We start from the raw sequence: 20,031 nt of genomic DNA on the forward strand, positions 1-20,031 counted from the left end.
ATGAAATTAATATTAGCTGCTGTGGCCCATGATCCTCATGTCAGCTCATGAGAATTTGTCGATTATAGCGCCATCTATCACAAATTGAAAAAAATGTTTCAGACAAAACTTATGTATTTTTTCCCATAAAATCCGAATCTGTAATAAAAAATAGGGGTTTCTATTTGAAATTTCAAAGTTGCCCCCCGCCCCACCTACAAGAGGGGGAGGGGGTGTACTTTTGTTGCACCACTAAACTTCCCCCTCCAAACTATCAACTTTTTATTTGAAACATTTTTTTGTAGGATGATTTTTTTTCAAGATATTCAAATGATTCAGGTTAAAAAAATCACTCAGTATATGCGTCGCTGCTAATGAGAGGCAAACGAGAAGGCAAGGAAGGAGAACCGATTGCCATTCAAACTCGCTTAGGTTGGATTATTTGCGGAGGAGTAAATCGACAAACTTCACAACATTCATTCACCTCTCTTCATGTGTCAGTTGAAGAAAATAATGTAAACCAGTCATTAAGAAAATTCTTTGAGATTGAAGAATTGCCGCAGAGAGAGTTCGTAACAGAAGAAGAGAGCTTATGTGAAGAGCATTTTGAAACTACACATCGTCGCAAAACAGATGGACGTTACGTCGTAAATTTGCCATTTCAGAGCAATTTGGAAGATTTGGGGTACTCTAAAGAGAGAGCAAGAAAGTGTTTGTTATCACAAGAGCAAAGATTACAGAAAGATCCAGTAAAACAACGACAATATCAAGCATTTATGTGAGAATATCTCACCTTGCAACACATGACACCAGTGGCGGAGGATGAGGCCCCCAAGGTACCCCCCACATCTTATATTCCACATCATTGTGTAACAAATGAAAGCAGCAGTTCGACTAAACTGAGAGTAGTTTTTCATGTGTCTTGCAAGACAAGTAGTGGACTTTCCCTGAATGATGTACTTATGAATGGTGAAAAGCAACAACCAGACTTATTTCCTATTTTGATTCGATTCCGTTGCCATCCAGTTGCTTTAATTTCTGACGTTCGGATGATGTATAGACAGGTAGAGGTTGCGTATGAAGATAGAGATTTTCAGTTGATTTTGTGGAGAGAGACCCCTGAACAACCAATCAAGGAATTCCGTTTAAATACTCTTACTTATGGTACTAAGCCTGCAGGTTTTCTCGCCACAAGAGTGCTTCGACAGTTAGCGAATGACGAAGGAGATCCTCTCGCCACAAAGAGCTTACTTAGTCATGTGTACATGGATGACTTTCTAACAGGAGCCAATTCTACTGAAAAAGCAATCTAGTTGTATCATCAATTGACACAGTTACTAAGCAAGGGCAGCTTTGAGCTTCGGAAGTGGTGGTCAAACGATCCGAGAGTGCTGGACATTATTTCCTGTGACTTGTTGGAGACAAATCTGCAGTTCCAATTTAATGGAGAAGACGCGAAGAAAACTTTAGGCATACAGTGGAACCCTTCTATGGATTACTTGTGTTTTGATGTGGTGAATCCGAGCAAACGAGCGATTATAACTAAAAGACTGGTTCTTTCCGAGATATCGAAGCTGTTTAATCCCTTAGGTTTTGTCTCTCCTGTGACCGTGAAGGCAAAATTGTTTATGCAAACGCTTTGGAAGTTGGATCTTGATTGGAACGACGAGCTTCCAAGCAATTTGGCTGCAGAGTGGGTTGCATACTGCCAGGATATGCCACAATTGAAAGATATCAGAGTGGAGCGATGCATTATTCCTAGAAAAACCATGGAGATTCATTTGGTTGGATTCTGCAATGCGTCAGAAGCGGCTTATGCAGCAGTGGTCTACGTGAGATGTGTATGTGCTAATGGGCAGGTCCAAGTGAAGATGATTGCATCCAAAACAAAGGTGGCCCCCCCTTAAAACTATAACCCTTCCCAGGTTGGAACTCTGTGCAGCTGTGCTGTTACTTCGTCTCCTTTCTTTAGTGCGGAAAGCATTGTCTGTCAACTTGAAAACCATGACAGCGTATTCTGACTCGAAAATTGTTTTGTCTTGGATTAGTGCTTGTCCTAGGAGATGGAAAACTTTCGTGGGAAACCGTGTGGCGAAGATACAGGAAGAAGGAGAAATACAGTGGGCATACGTTGCTAGCAAGGAAAATCCAGCAGACTGTGCGAGCCGTGGAATCTCGACTTCGGCTTTACTTAATCATCCATTATGGTGGACTGGCCCCCCATTCTTAAAAAATTCAGTGTTGCCAGTGGAGCAGTCTTACACATGTGATACTGATGAAGTGACATCAGAGCAGAGACAGTCATTTGTAGCCATGGTGAGGATAGCAGAAAATACATTATTGGAGAATTACTCGTTGCTGAGTAAATTGCAGCGGGTTGCAGCATGGTGTAGGCGCTTTGCATTCAACGCCAAGCATAGGGACTTCAACAAGACTCCTCTTAATCGACTGTCAAGATGGCAGCTAATGCAGAAACTTACGCAACATTTTTGGCAGAGGTGGTCAAAGGAATATCTGTCCAGACTTCAGCAGCGTCCCAAATGGTTCTCAAAACATCGAGACTTCGGAGAGGGCGACATGGTCATTGTACGAGAAGATAACACCCCTCCACAAGAATGGAAACTGGGGAGAGTGGTAGAGGTTCATGCCGGACGATATGGAAGAGTGCGATCAGCAACAGTAAAAACTGTAAATGGACTGTGTAAGAGACCAATCGTGAAATTATCATTGCTACCATTTGAAGTAGAGAAGTAAACTTGAGAAATCTATATGTTAATGTCAAATATTCAATATCAGAAGTTATGTTTGAAGTGTTTATATATGTTAGTCTACATTGTAATTTCAATTTTATAAACATTGTGTTAAAGGTTAAAAATATGTTGAAATGTATATTTCAAGGTGGGGGAGGATGTTCAGTACTGTAATATAATTAAAATTTAAAAATGATGTTAGAGTTGCTCGCTAGATGGCAGGGAGGTCTGCCACGTGAAGTACGTGTCACATGCATGACGCAATAGGACTGACTGAACTCGAGTGTCTTTGTCTTCGTGTGTGTGTGTGAGCGAGCGCGACGTGACCTCAAGTGGTGGTACTTCTTCGTCGTATAACCTGTGTCTTTGTGTATATAATATCCGTTATTATAATATATAGTTGTGTTCACGAACTATGAGAGACTTCATTCTTTAACCCAACACACTCCTGGACTTGGGAAAGTTACGCCAGGTGTTTTAATGGTGTAACGCCGCTTCACAGGACTTTGAATTTTTTCAGGGCGGTCAATTAAGATGTTGCGAAGAGTACAATGATTCAAATAGTTTTTACCTGATGACTGTCAAATTCCCTGCTGAGCATGTGTTGAGCTCCAAATGCTCTTATTGTTGTGATTCCTTGGATGGATGCATTCAAGTGGGTGAACACTGGGCTCCGTGCTAGAATGGAAATGAGATATACATTGCACAATGAATAGCATTTTGTGTGTATGTGCATGCATTAATCGGCCATTTATTGATGAAGTTTTCAATAATTTTACAGATCTATATTTCTATAAATAGTAGTGATGGATCATTCCATTTCAAATCATACACCAACTCAGATTTGTATGAAATTTTGTACATGGCATCTAGACAGATCAAGTACCCATATAGACAGATATAAGAATACTTATTTTTCATTTCTTACATATAGATTTTAGTTCAGAATTTAGAACCCTTTTAATATTTCCGGAACTCCAAGAAAATTCTTTGTGTGGAATTGCATATTCAAGTTGTATATTTTATGTTTTATTAATAGAATATTTTGAAATCATCATACTTCATAAAGGAACTAATAATTCCCATATTCAAGAAGGGAGACAGAAAGGAATGTAAGAACTACAGAGGAATAACACTAATGTGCCACTCAGCAAAGGTGTATGAGAAGATATTAGAGAAAAGAATAAGGGAAGTAACAGAGCTGAACATGAGAGAGGAACAGTATGGATTTAGAAGAGGCAGATCAACAGTAGAACTGATATTCATCATAAGGTAAATGCAGGAAAGGCACTACGAGTATGGAAATGATTTGATTATGGCATTCCTAGATATAGAAAAGGCATACGATAGCATGGACAGAACAAAGATTTGGAAGGCTCTAAGAGAGAAAGGAGTCTAGGAAGAGATAAGTGTGTAGAGTGCAGAGCACATACAAGATGAACCAGAGTTGTGTGAAGACACTAGTGGAGCGGGGAAGTGCTCTTTTCCCACTTCTCTTCATAATTACAATGGATGCAATTAACGAAGAGGTGGGGAAGAAGAAGGCCCTGTTGTTCACTGATGACTTAGTAATATGGGGAAACAGGGAAGAAGTACAGAGACAGCTTGATAGTTGGAATGAGGAAATCAGAAGAGCGGGAATGAAACTCTGTGCAGAAAAGAGTGAGGTGCTAATAACAACAAGAAACAGTGCCAGAAATGAACCAAGAATAAAGATGGTCACGGACGAGTTGACGATAGTGTATTGCTTCAAATATCTAGGAAGCATAATTGAGAGAAGTGGAAGAATAGATGAGGAGGTAAACAGAAGAGGACAAGTGGGTGGTGGACTATATCAATGTGTTCGAAGATTAACATGGAACAGGGATATAAATATGAAATGCAAGAAGGTAATATATAACACATACTATGTGCCAATAAGGCCAAGGGGGAGACCAAGATGTTGGTGGGAAGAGCAGATAGTGGAGAGTGTTAGGAGAAGAGGAAGATTGGAATACCATGGAAAGAGAGGAGTGGTGGAAGACCAGGAAGAAATAAAGAGGCTTGACTTCTATGCCAAAGGATGATGATACTCCTTCACAATTTCATGAAGATTCCAAATTTTGTGCTCTTTCTAATGACACAGAATGTAACAAGTAATAGAACGAAGTTATGGTGACCAATATTTATATTTTTGAAAGCACTTTATATTTCAAATTCTAATACCAATTACAATAATCTGAAACCATTTAATTTTACGAGGCTTGTCCGTAAAGTAAAGATACAAACCAAAAATAAGATACAAAATAAATGTATTGCTCGCAACTAAAGTTACACTTGATACACTGATACAGAGACTATTTCTCCACATAAGTGCCACTATTGTCCAAACATTTGTTCAGACGCGGAACAAGTTTTTGTATCCCTGAATCGTAGAACTCCGCCACCTGCATCTGGAACCAAGTTGTAACTTCTTCCCTGACTTCATCGTCCTTGGCAAAGTGTTTTCCACCAAGATTTTTCTTGATGTACAGGAACAGGTGGTAGTCTCTGGGTGCAAGGTTGGGGCTGTATGGCGGATGGTGAAGGACTTCCCATTGAAACTGTGCAAGCACATCCTTGGTGACATTCGCTGCATGGGGGTGGGCGTTGTCATGAATAAAGTGGATCCCGCTTGACAACATGCCTCTCTGTTTGTTTTGAATTGCATGTCAAAGATGTTTCAAAGTCTGGCAGTAGGTTTCAGCATTAATCGTTCTTCTAGGCGGCATGAATTCCACCAGCAGGATGCTGTGGTGATCCCAGAAAACAGTTGCCATCAGCTTGTGGGTTGAAATTGACGTTTTGAATTTTTTGACTTTTGGAGAATAGGTATGGCGCCACTGCAGTGACTGCTGGTTGGATTCAGACGTATGGTGGAACACCCATGTTTCATCGCCTGTCATAATGGAGTCCAGGAATGCATCTCCCTCTTCTGCGTAGCAAATAAGAAAGTCCAGTGCATATCCCAGTCGTTTGCTTTTGTGTTCGTCAGTCAAATGTTTTGGGACCCAGCGTGCACACAAGTTTCTGTACCCTAACCCACTTGCAACTTCATGAATAGTGGTTTTCGAACTGTCAGGAAACATCACACACAAATCTCGAATTGTCACCCGCCTATTCGCACGCACCTCTGCTTCAATACGATTGTGAAGGTCGTCACTGATCACGGACGGCCTCCCATTTCTCTCTTCATCATGAACATCACGTCGACCTTCTGCGAAGGCACGGCACCATTTCGCCACATTTTGACAATTCATTACGTTCCCATACACAGTCACAATTTCTCGGTTGATCTCCGATGGATGCTTTCCTTGTGCCTGCAAAAACCTGATCATGGCACGTACTTCGCACTAGGCAGGATTCGGTATCGCCACTGCCATTTCCAACGCGTGTACCTCGCACAAGACTCAGCGCAGCACTGACGACTCACTCCCAATCCTCGTCGTATTTATCACGGTTACTACCAGTGTTGCCAACCTTGGTACACATTTTTCCCCTAACATGCAAATGTGTTTGTATCTTTACTTTCTGGACAAGCTTCGTATTTTACATGTGATATTTGAAACCCAATGGAATACCATGGACCCATCCTTCAAATTGATGTGAACCCCCATGACTTAACTATTTGAGGTTCTAAAGCACATCAAATATTTAATTAAAATTAGTCGCCAAGAGTCTCACAATTATAGAATACAATTTATTACAATACTCATATTGATTGATTGATTGATTTAGTTCATTTTACTTCACGTCTTGTGCCTCTTGGCTAATTTGCGAAGATGGGGATGAGTGATGAAATTGATGAATGGACATTCGCAAACAACCAAGCCCGACCGGGATTCGAACCCAGGACCCTTGGCGTCGCAGCACGATGTGCTAACCACTCGGCCACAGGGTCGGGCTACAATACTCATATGTTCATTTTAATAATAATCAGTGAAAAACAAAAAAATCTACATGAAAATTCATGTCAATGCTCTAGAAGGAATTCTAAGCGTATGTATTTTTTCATATTTTGAAATATCCAAGAGGTTTTTCGAATGGAGAGGAAAATTTTTAAAAATTCGCCCATTCCGCAGCCAAGGGTTAAGTCGAGACTTAACGGCTGAAACTTGTATTCTTAATTTTGACACTACCAAATGATTTCTTTACTTCTTTTCAGATCTATAAAATCAGAAAACTATGTTTCATACAAGTATGTCATTACAAAAGGTCATTGCAACCCCCTGGGCAGCAGCGTATACTCTGGGTCATCTAGGTAATTGCAGATGACCCGGCTGTATTTCTTTTTTTTTTAAATAAAAAAGATATATACATTTCTTCGCAATATTCTTCCAAACCAATTTCAATGCATACATTTCTTTGCTTCCAGCGCGCCAATGCTTCCAACAGTTTGCCGCTGAATGTCTGGGAACCTTTCTGCAGCCGGTGGTATGACTTCAGGGAATCTCACCCTGACGTCATTCCTCCCGCTTCCCTTACAACCCTTGGCGAGGAGAGAGGAAAGAGGGGGAGGAAAAACTGCTTCTCAGGAGCTTCTTGTGAGAGTCCACCGGTCACACTCTCAACCTTCGGAGCCTTTTCCGTTCCCTCCGCTGAACTAGGGAAAACATACCCGGTAGAGTGCGAAGAACAGGAAAATTGAATAACATGGGCAAACCAATTCTACGCTAATTTTCACTTTACATTTGCTTCTGTCTTGCTGATTTCTGTTACTTGAACATAGATTTATCAAAAGGGAAAAGCTTAAATATTGAAGATGAAGCAAACTAAATTAAAATTCAAAGCTTAAGCAATTATAGCACCTATATGCTGACTCCCCCCATCCTTGTATTTACAAAAATAGTGATTGTATAACCAACCAAAGGTTGGGTATACATCCCCAATACATACAGGCACCACTCCAACAAAAGTACAAGGCTAATTCACTCCAGGTAAAATTAATAGGACTAGACATTCCCAGATATATTAAGATTAGCAGGAATTAGGCCTAAGTAGTAAAGGTATGATAAAACATCAAAATAGTAAGTAAATAATAAGTCCCTGACCAAAATTCATTGGTTATCAAAATGACAACATTTTGTGTGTAGGCATAATCCAATGAGCACATGTTGCTTTTCATGCAAATATTTTATCAATAGATATATTTTCAGGATAACATTTGTGCAAGCACAAATTAACTTGCTTTCCCTGAAAATAACCCCAAGTCACAATTATTAGCTCAAATACACCCCAAAAACATCAAAAAATCGATGTTTTTGACAAAAGACAATCGGTCTCACAGCACCAGTGCCATCTGGTGAGAGCCAGTGGAACTAGCCTCGACTAGACTGCCATGTAGTGGATTTCTTAAGGTACTTGATGAAGGCAAGTAACCCAAGGTGCTGTGGACCAATCAGATGGCTTCCTGAGTGTGGCTTCCAGACAATAGAACTGAGATAGTATTTATCATGAGAGGACGCCATCTTGAACTTACTTGTTGTTTAGATCTGAAGCAGAACACATCGCTCCAGCAGTTTGGGCCAGAGTAGGCCATTGGAGAGAGGAACAATGGAGCGGCCATTGTGTCCAATAGTGTGGAATACCTACTAAGTGCATAGAACTAGTCCAATAGTGTACAAAATGGACAAATTACAGGGTTTAAAGTGTCTTATAGTGCATGGATCCTGAAACCCTGAAAAATCGGAACATTTCCAAACCACATGGTGAGGACAAAGGGCCTTCAGAAAACCAAGGGGATTGGCATCCAAAGGCATCCACATTTATTCAGCACATCCTTTGTCATATATCTCCCTGAAACAGTGCATTTGCAAGTAAATAACCATCTGCCTTAAGACCCGTTCATATTTCTAGTAAATTCTCAGAAATCCCCCCCCCCCATTCAAGGTTGGAGTGGTGAGTGCACATTATCAAAAGGCCCATGTGTGATGAGATGGAAGCAGACTATGTAAGTACCATGCTCTTGTTACCTATTTGTTGGTTATATATGTAAAAACGAACCTATAAGTTTGTTCAGTGCTTGTATATATATAAATGTGAGAAATCCAAGAAAATTAAATGTGTCGTTCCAACATCTTGGTTTATTAATTCATATTTGGGTGGATAAGTCCGGGACGCGCTTCACTCGCTCCAGATTAAACAGGCTAAAAGTCCCTATGATAAACCAGCAATCATTCCTCGGAATGGATGCTGGTCAGCTGGGGACATCCTCCATGTATATGGTCAAAGGAGGACAGCGTAGAGCTGCACAGGGATAAGTGCGTCCAGGTTACATAGCCAGGTAGATTTGTAAATTCAATCGAGCCCAAAGTTGGTGAGTAGGTTAGGTTCACCTATCCTATTAGCGGCAACGTAACCTGGAGGCACAAATCCCCGGACCATTCGCGTCTCGCAGATCGCAATTGTTTCTCCTCTCTAATCTTCAAAAGCAGCAAGAATACTTCTTTCATGGCACTAAATATTTTTTAAAGGGAAAGATATCAAAAATAAATTATATATATATATATATATTAGTTAATTTAAGTTGCTATATTCCACCTCTTTAGATTAATAGTGATGAAGATGAATGAATTAAACATAAAACGAAAAAAACACATCAGGCACATAGCCAGGTGGAGGAGTCGGGGTGCTGATACCCCCCCGAAATCCTACAAATATCTAATTTAAAAAGTGTTTAGTGGTAATTAATTTTACTTCATTAGCAGGATTAAACACCTTGCATAATACGTTGTAATAATCTGAGATTCATCTTCAGGACTTCTAATCCCACTGTTTCAACTTTATGTGGCAGCTGCTAATAAGGAATGATCCCCACCCCGAAATAAATTTCTGGCTCTGGCCTGCAATGATTCGAACTTTTAAAACCTGTCATTTCGAGCTCGGAAAGGGATTTTTTTTTATCATTCATAAGGAATTTCATTCTGAGCCAGGAACACAACAACAGAAGTTTGGCGCATGAAACTGAATGTGTGTAGTCGTTGGCTTCGTGCTGTGCTTCATGTTTATTATTTATTTAAGTGTTAGTGTTTGTCGTGATAGTGCTGTGTTAAAGGATAATGGATGTGATACAAGATTTGCTGGTGAAACCTTTTGAACAAGATCTTTTCAGGAGAAGTTGCAAATTGTTAATACAGGTAGGCCAGTGTCATTGCTTGAACTTATTTCTACACGCAAAGACAAAAATCTAGAATATGTGAAGCATTTTCGCAAGGAAATTCTGACAAAACACCATGGTTGACAGGAAGTATAAGTGTTAATAAGCTTTGCTTTTTTGTGGGCCATGCTTACTTTTCGGGGCTGAAAAGAATGTATGGACATGTGGCGGATATTGTAATCTTTGCAACGCTTGTGCCAAACATGAAAAATCCAAGAGTCACGTAACTTCCTTTGTTAAGCTGCAATCTTTCACACACGTGCAACTGGACAAACAGCGTGCTTTGGATGTGGTACCGCACAAGTAATCGGGTCCTGGAGTAAGTTGAATTTTGCACTTAAATTAATATTGCGGGTTTTTATTTCACTAGTGCACGTCTTTCATTTTATATTTCACAAGTTGTTTTTTATAGCTTTATAATACTGTCTTGTTTTAATATTTAAAATTCTACACGTATATTAAACTGCAATAACGAGAATTAGTTGATTGTGGTCGTAGCAATAAGACAAACATTCTGACACGATATTCCTAAATCCAATATGGATCGTGACATAAATTGCACGGAAACTTTTGGAGTTTGAGGATCAAGAGTCGGAGATTACCCACACTTTAGAACCAGCATACGCCACTGCCCCTGGGTGTCTGCAGGCCACTGGTTAAGGACTGCAGGGATAGATTAATTGGCATATTGGTGTATTAGTAAAATTACCGATGCAACATATAAATAAATAGGCTACAATTTAGTGCACAATTCTGCCATTTTATTATCACTGTTATGAACATACAATACTTTTGTAAGTTTATTTTCCACAGAAACAGTCAGCAAAACTCACAGTAGCCACCTGGTTACCTATATTAATTTGTATTTTTTATATTTTACATCGCTTTTCTGCCACTTTTGGCTAATTACGCCGATGAGAATGAGTGATGATTAGATTAAATTGATGAAAAGACACTCACAAAGAAAACTCATACCTAGGCCAGGACTCAAACCTGTGAACATCAGAGGTGAGATCGAAAGTTTACCACTTAACATGCTTGACCACAGCAAGAATTTATGTTCTTCAAGAAGCATGAGCAATTTTATATTGGATCAGTATTTGTATATTTTATATCAAAAGCTTATCAGTATCGGCAAAAATTTCAGATCAGTCCATCCCTATAATACATTGCTTTTAACTTAATCCAATGGAACACCATGTTGTTGTAGTATTCATAAATTGAAAGATATGTTTCATATAATGTGGATTTGTAAGATAAATATATGTCTACTATCAATTTCATAATGATGGATCCATGTCTTTACACTTTGCTCTTCATTTAAACATGTACATATGTGCACCACATAGTATGTGAGGTCCTTATTGGGGGCAAATTCAATACGATGTGCAGACCCTGGTGAAGGATTAGTTAGCACAGAGCGCTATGACACCAGGGGTCCCAGGTTCAAATGTTGACTTAGGTATGGTTGCTCTTTGTGTGTCCCTTCGTCAATTTCATCATATCACTCATCCTTATCTTCCGTGTTAGCAAAATGTGACAAAAATGCAAAGTAAAATAAATCAAACCAATCAATACAATACCAAAATTTATATTTGAGAAATCAAAACATACTTACATATTCCTTCCAGTCTTTTGATACTTCTAGAAGGTGGTACATAAATGACCCTCAGGAAATAGAACAAGATACCAAACAGTATGGCTAGAATGCTTAGCCAATAATTAGCCACAGAGATTACAATTAGTGAACTGATTGTTCCCAAACATATCTATAAGAAAGAATTTAAATTTTATATTACTTTTATGAAATGAATGCTGCTCAGTTGAAATTAATAAAACAAAATTATTGAAACTTACATTTAAAGTTTTTTTTTTTTTAACTAACCATTCTTCTAGTGGTATATTTTGCAATGGCATGGTCATAATTTTATATTATTAGAGACAATTTTTGTGATTCTAATTGGAGTAAATGCATGTGCATCACAGGCTTCACCAATGGCATAGTGGTAGTGTCATCTTGTAATCAAGGGATCCCAGGTTTGATACCAGTTGGGGGCACATAGTGGTTTGGATCCCACTTAAAACTGTATATTCAGTCCTGATTAGCCTATCTGTGCATAAAGTGTACTCAAAACAAAAATTCGAACAAACTTGCATCATAGTTTCTAATGTAGGATTAGTAATATTCCATGTATAAGTGCAGTGAATTATTAAATAAGGATTTCTGTTTAACATATAAAATAAAATAAATAAATGAAATGCACAGGTGGTAACTATAATATTTTAGGACTGTCAAGTAGTGTGCTGAAGCTCTATATCCCATTATTTTAGCACGTCAAATAAGTGAGGAGTATTACAGAATGGAACAATATGCTATGATTGCAAATTATTTTATAAATTTTTAACCTTTTTGTATTGTATGTAGCTTTTAACCATTCACACATGTGAAAGAAATATGTTTTACATAATCAGCTACAGTATTCTCTGTTCTTAGTACTTGTATTTACAATGCAAGTATTCGAACAAGTGTCCTCAGGTTACCAACCAGGTTAAATCGGCCTTAGCTTCCAACGTTTCAAGTGTATACATTGCTCTCTTCATCAGGGAATATAAGAAATGAAGACCAGTGTAGGATTATACACAAGACTATCATTGGCTTGCTCTGGATCCTGGTGTTCTTATTGGCTGGTGTCATGTTATTACGGAGGAGTGGGTTCCAGGCGTGACTGAGCGAGCTGGAGTCCAACGTCCCTTGTGAGATTGGTGCTTTCCCGTGAAATGGCTATGGCTTCTTTTACTTGTTGGTCCCAGTAACTGGCACATTTGGCTATTATTTCCGTGTCTGCAAATAAAATCCTGTGTCCCTTGGTGATGCTGTGTTCCCCAAGTCCAGACTTTTCTAGTTGGAATAATCTGATGTTCCAACTGAAGTTCTCTACGTCGCTGTTCAATGGTGCATCCTGTTTGGCCTATATATGGTGTTCCACACTCACACGGTATACGGTAAACTCCAGGAATGTGGAGTTCCAGGTCATCTTTGAATGAACGGAGTAGGGCCTTGGTTTTCAGTGACAGTCTGTGAATGGTCTTCACTTCGTGCCTGGCTAGAATCCTCCTCAACTTCCCGGATGTGTGTCTGACAAATGGTAAAACTGTTGCAGTGGGGTGTTCCTGTCCTGTGTTGCTACTGGTAGAGGGGCTGTGCGGTGCAGAATCGGTCCTTGTGAGGGCCTCTTCCTCATGTTCGACTTCTCTGGGTTGAGAAGAATCGGCCCTTCTAAGGGCCACACTGTTATCTGTGGTTGGTCTCTGCTGAGATGAAACTGCCTTGTTGATCGCCCTGTTGATATCTCTGATGTGGTATCCATTCTGCTGAAGCGTGGTTCTGAGATGAGTGAATACTGACTGTAGATTCTCCTGGCCCGAAATGGTTACTGCCCTGTGCGCAAGAGTGTTCAGAATGGCTAGATGCTGTGCTTTATGATGGAAGCTATGGACATTTAGGTACAGGTCGGTGTGCGTGTGTTTTCTATATATACTATGTCTGAGGGTGCTATCTGGTTTGAGTTGGATTAGAATGTCCAGGAATGGGAGGCAGCCATCTTCTTCTATCTCCATGGTGAACTGAATGTTGGAATGCCGGTTCTTAAGGAAATCCAGGAAACTACGTAATGCTGGTCGTCCATGTGGCCAAATCACGAAAGTGTCATCCACATATCTGTAGAAACAGGAAGGTTGGTTCGGAGCGACTTTCAGTGCTTCATGTTAAAAATAACCTATGTAGAAGTTCGCAATCGCCAGTGAGAGTGGTGAATCCATGGCAACTCCATCAGATTGTTCGTAATATTTCCCGTTGTACAGGAAATATGTGGAAGTTAGCGTGTGGCGGACGAGATTAACTATGGCTGGTGGAAAGTGGCTTCCTAGAAGTTCCAATGTGTTTTTAACCGGAACTCTGGTGTACAGGAAAACTACATCAAAACCGACAAGAATGTCGTTTTGGGAGATCTTGAGTTTCTTCAGTTCCTGGACAAATTCAGTTGAGTTCTTGACGTGATGTTCACATTGTCTGACTAGAGGTTGAAGCAGCGATGTGAGGTACTTGGCAATTCTGTATGTTGTACTGCTTATATTAGAACTGATGATGGGTCTCAGGGGGACACCCATTTTGTGAATTTTTGGTAAGCCATTCTGAGTGACCAGGCATACAGAGACCCCAACATATCAGTGCAGCAAAAAACAAACCGCCTTCTCAAGAAATGTGGCTTAACTGAAGAGATTTGCCAACACCTGACAGCACATGGCAGCCAGCCTCCCAGATTGTATGGCTTACCAAAAATTCACAAAATGGTTGTCCCCCATTTTCTGTTCTGAACCATTTTGGACCAGGAGAATCTACAATCAGAATTCACAACCACGCTTCAGCAGAATGAATACCACATCAGAGATATCAACAGGGCGATCAACAAAGCAGTTTCATCTCAGCAGAGACCAACCATGGACAACAATGTGGCCCTTAGAAGGGCCGATTCTTCACAACCCGGAGAAGTTGAACATGAGGACATGGACCGATTCTGCACCGCACAGCACCTCTATCAATAGCAACACAGGACAGGAACACCCCACTATAACAGTTTTACCATTTGTTGTGCACACGTCCGGGAAGTTGAGCAGTATTCTAGCCAGGCACGAAGTGAAGACCATTCACTGACCGTCATTCAAAGATGACCTTGAACTCCACATTCCTGGAGTTTACCGTATACCATGTGAGTGTGGGATAGTGTGTGACTTTAAAGGAGTTGCAAAATGTAAGTGTGTAATTCTGACAACAAAATATAACTAATATTTTTCCCATGTTGTTTGAGAAGCCACAACCCTTTCACATTAAAGAAATGCACATTTTGTGTTGTATCTAAAGATATCTGTTTGGTGGTTATGTGAAGATAGGCAATTTACTCTAATGAGTTCATGTTTCATTTTTCCATGCAGTTTTTGTTTGCAATCGATTTCGCGACCTGTCTGATGGTTTTGTCAGACATGTATTGTCTTGCTGCAGATGGCGTCGTTCCTTTTTCTCCCACTCATATTCACGGTGGTGCTAGTTGACGCAGGCCTTTCACTTTCTGCTCTTCCGGCGTGAGTGTGGTACTTTCTTCTTTTGCCAAGCATGCATTCTTGAGAAGGCGTTCGTTTTTCACTCCGATCTGCAGGCAGGCATTTTCACAGGCCCTTAAGGTTCGTGCATGTTTTTTTGAGGTTTTTGTGTGGGTGGAATGGGTTTGAACAGGTACATATATTTCTGACGGCAGGAAGCCAAGTTTCATTAAGGGCCCCAGGGTTGTTGTTGAGGTCAGCGGGAGTGGTCACTATTGTGTATGTTTCTTTTGAGAGTATTTCTAAGGTGGATTTCACTTGCATAATTATTTCTTCTTGATTCTTCATTTTCTTTAAAAAATAATTATGTTTATAAAGTAACCTGTCTTGTAAAGTAAATATCTAGGTACACAGTTAATTTATACTAAGGCAGAATCCATTGCAGTTACTTGGTTAGTTACATAATTTAACTACGGCAATGAATGAACCATTCACAGTTTTGAGAGAATTTTTGCCAGTTAATATCAGATTAATAAAATATTGGTTATTAGTATGAATAAATTTTACTTCAGTAGATTATCAGTAATGGTTAAAATTTCATGTCAGTGTATACCTAAAGAAATTATTGTATTTTGTGGCACTTTTAGAATTACTCCTTTACCTGAATTGTGTCCATAATAACTTGAGGTAAATAATCATCAACAGTTCCCATATCTTTGGAAAATCGATTCAAAATTCTACCTAAAATTTAAGAAGTTAATATATAAATAATTAATTAGTTTTTATTAAATGGGCATATGCAAAATATAAATTAATTGTAAGACATGATGGATAGGCCAGACATGGAAGTCATAATATTTGTGGTGGACAGATGATATTGCACGTCATTGTTGATTGTGATTATCATTTGTTCATGCACGCAGAATATTGGAAAATATCATTGCAATTTTTTTCTCATGAGATATCCACAAAGTCAAAATCTACCCTTCAAGTTCAGATATGTATGACTTATGCAAATATGATAGCAATAGAGTTAAATCCCAATTTTACGTTAATGGATTTTACATTTTCCTGCATTGTGCATTCTATCTTGATGGTCCCAACAACAAGGTTGGCCGCGGTGGCTTGGTCGGTAATGCGTCTGACTACCATGCTAAAGGTCCCGGGTTCGATCCCGGCTGGTTCAAATCCGGGAACTTTTCTAACAATGGAAGCGGCCCCGGCGCCCACCCAGCGTCGAATAACATGGATACCTGGGGGAAACCCTGTTGGGTAAAGGCGGTCAGGGGCATGATGCTGATCACATCACCTCCACTCACGACCGGATCAAGAAAGTGTGGGGCGTTACCCCCACACCCCCTATACGCCTTCATGGCGTGGTGCTAAGCACAGGGAAGCACTTTACCTTTTTTTTTACTTTACCTTTTGGTCCCAACATAGTTATAAAATTTTCCTCAATTTTACATTTTCCTGCATTTTAAGTTTTTTTCAGTATTATCCTCTGGAAAATGTAAAATCAAGGTTCCACTGTATATCTGAGCCAATGCTGATGTTGATGTATTGGTATTAGCTGACACTATTGGATTTTATATTATTATATTATTTATATTATTATTATTGCTACAGAAAGTTTTGTTTGGAATAGATTCACCAACTGATATTTTTCCGGAGTTTAGCTATTTTGCAATGTCTACAAAAATGCCATGTGACACTTACACTACAATATAATGGAAATTATGAAAATTTCAGTTTTAGTGTACTTTGAACCAGTAATTGATTTTGTGATTAAATGACAGCCATTTTAATAATTCAATAAACAATTCTTGATTTTAAAGGAAAAAACTGATAAAGTCATGCATATAATTCCAGTTGAATTCTTGCATATTATTGTTCGTGAATATTTTGAAAAATTTTCAAGCATTAGTATTGGAATTGGTGGAAATTGTAAGTGCATCAGTATTAGTATTGCTATCAGTTTAAAGTGATATCAGGTCAGTCCTATAACTACATTAACTAAGGCTCAGTGGGTATGAATACTGATGTCAATATTTTTACCAATTGCCACTGATACAGATGCTAGAATATAATAATTTGAAGTTGTTCAGAATAATTATAAATGTTCATATATAGGTATTTATTTAGAATTGTGTCATATGTATCTACCAGAATCAGATAATCAGAATTTTAAAATAGGCACCATTTAATCACATTTTCCTCACACAGTACTGGCAAAAAACTTATACAGATAAGATAAACTTTGAGTAATGTATAAGAATATTTAAACTGAAAATTTTTCTCAACATTATCTGTATTGGCTGGTAGCGGTGATTAAATTCATTCATAATATAAATATTCTTAATTGCTAAAACAATCAACTATGAATTTAGAGAGTATGGAGAGTGCTTTGTGATATTTATGGGATCTTTCTACTTACCTGATGGATTGGTGTCAAAAAATCTCATACGTGCTCTCATGAGGCAGTCAAACATTCTCTTGTGAAGTACTTGTGAAGCTCTGATACAGATGTGGAAAAAATACACAGATCTCATTAATGTTGTAAGTATGGTCATTACTACTAATACCACATAAATGTACATAGAAAATTCAGAACTTAGTGTTGCTACACTTCCATTAGTTGCCTTACACGTTGTTGTAGTGAAGCTTGTCAAATATATTTGTCCTGTATCTCTACATTTGGATTGTAACTCCTCCTGGTTTGCCCTGGAAATAGCATTAATTAATCAGTGCTGAATTGCATAAAAAACAGAAAAGATGATAGAAATAATAATTAGTAGAGCCACATATTTATGGTAAATAAAATCAAGATGATCATACAAAAATTTGGCACATTTCAGGATCGAAAGCGGCATATATAATTTCATTTTGATGTTAAAATGTTGTTTCAGTAAATAAATAAACTCTAAATTTCTTGTTTCAATTTATTTTCCAGTTCATTTCGTGATAATACATGGTAGATAAACATACCTCACAACATTCAAAAACATGATGATGAACATTGCATATTATTTCACATTTTATGTTTCCATCAAAAATGAAATATGCATGTCTCTAATTAGAAATATGAATTTTCGGTGATGTTTTTGGAAACAAACAAACTCAATGTAAAATGTATCTCTGGTCAAAATACTTGAAATCTTACAGACATTGAAGAAAATACATGGATTGAAATATGCAAGACACATATTGCCATTTGCTCAAAGTTTGCCAATGAAGAAATTCAAATACTTACCAATATAATGTCCAATAATCACTTCCACTGCGACATACTTGTGCAAGAATGAAAAGGAAAATTAGAAGAAATATGTGGAACAAATTTCCTCCTGCTTTTATGTAATCTTTATACACGCCAGTATCCACTGAACCCTTGGCTTGATGTTCTGCTACCCCCGTAGGTTTTTCTTCATGGGTGTCTCCTTTTGAATTTATCTAGTGCATGGCAAAGAAAAAGAAAATATTAATACATGAAATAAAAAGCCATATCCTTAGAGATGAGCCAATACTACTTTTAACTGATACCAGTACTTGATAATTGTTCAGAATATTGATCAACACTTAGCGGACTGACGTGAAAATATCATGCTGTTCTATGTAGACAGAGATTTTTTTTTTTATTTTTTAAAAAAATCTTGGAAAATATATTTCTGTTTTTTTATTATTATTTACGAAACCTTTCTGAAATCTACAAAACTTTCTCTTTCCCCATATATATATATATATATATATATATATACAGGGTGTTTCGTAAGTTCGTTTACAATGCTTGGAAGGTGATTGTACGAGTGAAAATAAGGTGGAAAGTTCATGTAATGAAATTCCAGAAACGGCTTTGTTGCCGAGTTATTGACATTTGAAAATGTGGGAAAATGATTTTCCGAAGTGAATAATGGCAAAATGGGTGGAGAGAAGTCGTCGGTGTTGGGCGGTCCACTAAGAAATTGGGTACGCTCTTGTCAAAAAATCACGCTGCAATGTTGTGCAACGTCGGCACAAGGGATTCCCCAAAGAATGCGAACGAAGATGTTGATGGGAGTGGGATGGGTGTGCATTGGGCATGAGCTGGTATCGACGAAAATTGGCATGTGTTGAATGGCACCAAAAACAAAGAAAATTTCCTGAGCGAAGGGCACCATGATGTAAAAACGAAAAAAGTTAACTGTCATAGATTGCATACCCGGAAGGGCACACAGTATGCTTAATGGAGGTGTGAAGTGAACCTCATCACAGAGTAAAGTAAAAGTGTTCCCCTGTGCTTAGCACCACGCCATTAAGGCGTATAGGGGGTGCGGGGGTAACGCCCCACACTTTCTTGATCCGGTCGTGAGTGGGGGTGATGTGATCAGCACCACGCCCCTGACTGCCTTTACCCCCCAGGGTTTCCCCCAGGTACCCATGTTATTCAACGCTGGGTGGGCGCCGGGGCCGCTTCCAATGTTAGAAAAGTTCCCGGATTTGAACCGGCCGGGGATCGAACCCGGGACCTTTAGCATGGTAGTCAGATGCGTTACAGACTGAACCACCGCGGCCACCCAGCTGGTAGGGCATCCACCTCATCACAGACGGTTTTCAAAGTGTCCACCATGTACTTCCAAGCAGAGGCGACAACGGTGAATCAAGGATTGTCTAGTGTGACCCAACAACCCCGGCGTTTCTGCTATCGATGCTGCAGCTACATTGATATGGGCAACGAGGTCCTCTGCTGACATGACAGGTGTTTCGTAAATGAGGCGTTTCATCTCTCCACAGAGGAAGAAATCCAGGGGCGTAATATCAGGCAATCAAGGTGGCCATGGCACAGGCCCTCCCCTGCCAATGCACTGGTTGTGGAATACGGTATTGAGGAAATGGCGCACATTCCGATCGAAATGTGGGGGTGCACCATCATGTTGAAACCACAATCTTTGTCTCAGTGCCAAGGGCACGTCCTCTAGTAGTTCAGGCAAAACCTCACTGAGAAATGCTTGATAAGTGGGTCCACATAGGCAAACATGGAGAATGTATGGTCCAATCAAATGG

The 20,031-nt window shown here is 39.2% G+C and overlaps 1 protein-coding gene across 4 annotated transcripts in view; it reads right to left on the bottom strand.

The window, feature by feature from the left end:
• LOC145993985 (ATP-binding cassette sub-family C member 4-like) overlaps window positions 1-20,031 on the bottom strand; it is a 214,712-nt gene that overhangs the window by 58,453 nt on the left and 136,228 nt on the right. For all 4 annotated transcript variants that reach the window (XM_083130020.1, XM_083130019.1, XM_083130017.1 and 1 more), the window contains 5 exons: window positions 18,248-18,444; window positions 17,432-17,718; window positions 15,659-15,738; window positions 11,522-11,672; window positions 3,301-3,407 (listed from right to left, as the gene is read on the bottom strand). In XM_083130020.1, the coding sequence (XP_082986146.1) occupies window positions 3,301-3,407; window positions 11,522-11,672; window positions 15,659-15,738; window positions 17,432-17,718; window positions 18,248-18,444 (822 nt within the window). The remainder of the gene's footprint in view (window positions 1-3,300; window positions 3,408-11,521; window positions 11,673-15,658; window positions 15,739-17,431; window positions 17,719-18,247; window positions 18,445-20,031) is intronic.

Source organism: Lepisma saccharinum, chromosome 10 (assembly GCF_977018435.1).
Source record: "Lepisma saccharinum chromosome 10, izLepSacc3.1, whole genome shotgun sequence".
NCBI lineage: Eukaryota > Metazoa > Arthropoda > Insecta > Zygentoma > Lepismatidae > Lepisma > Lepisma saccharinum.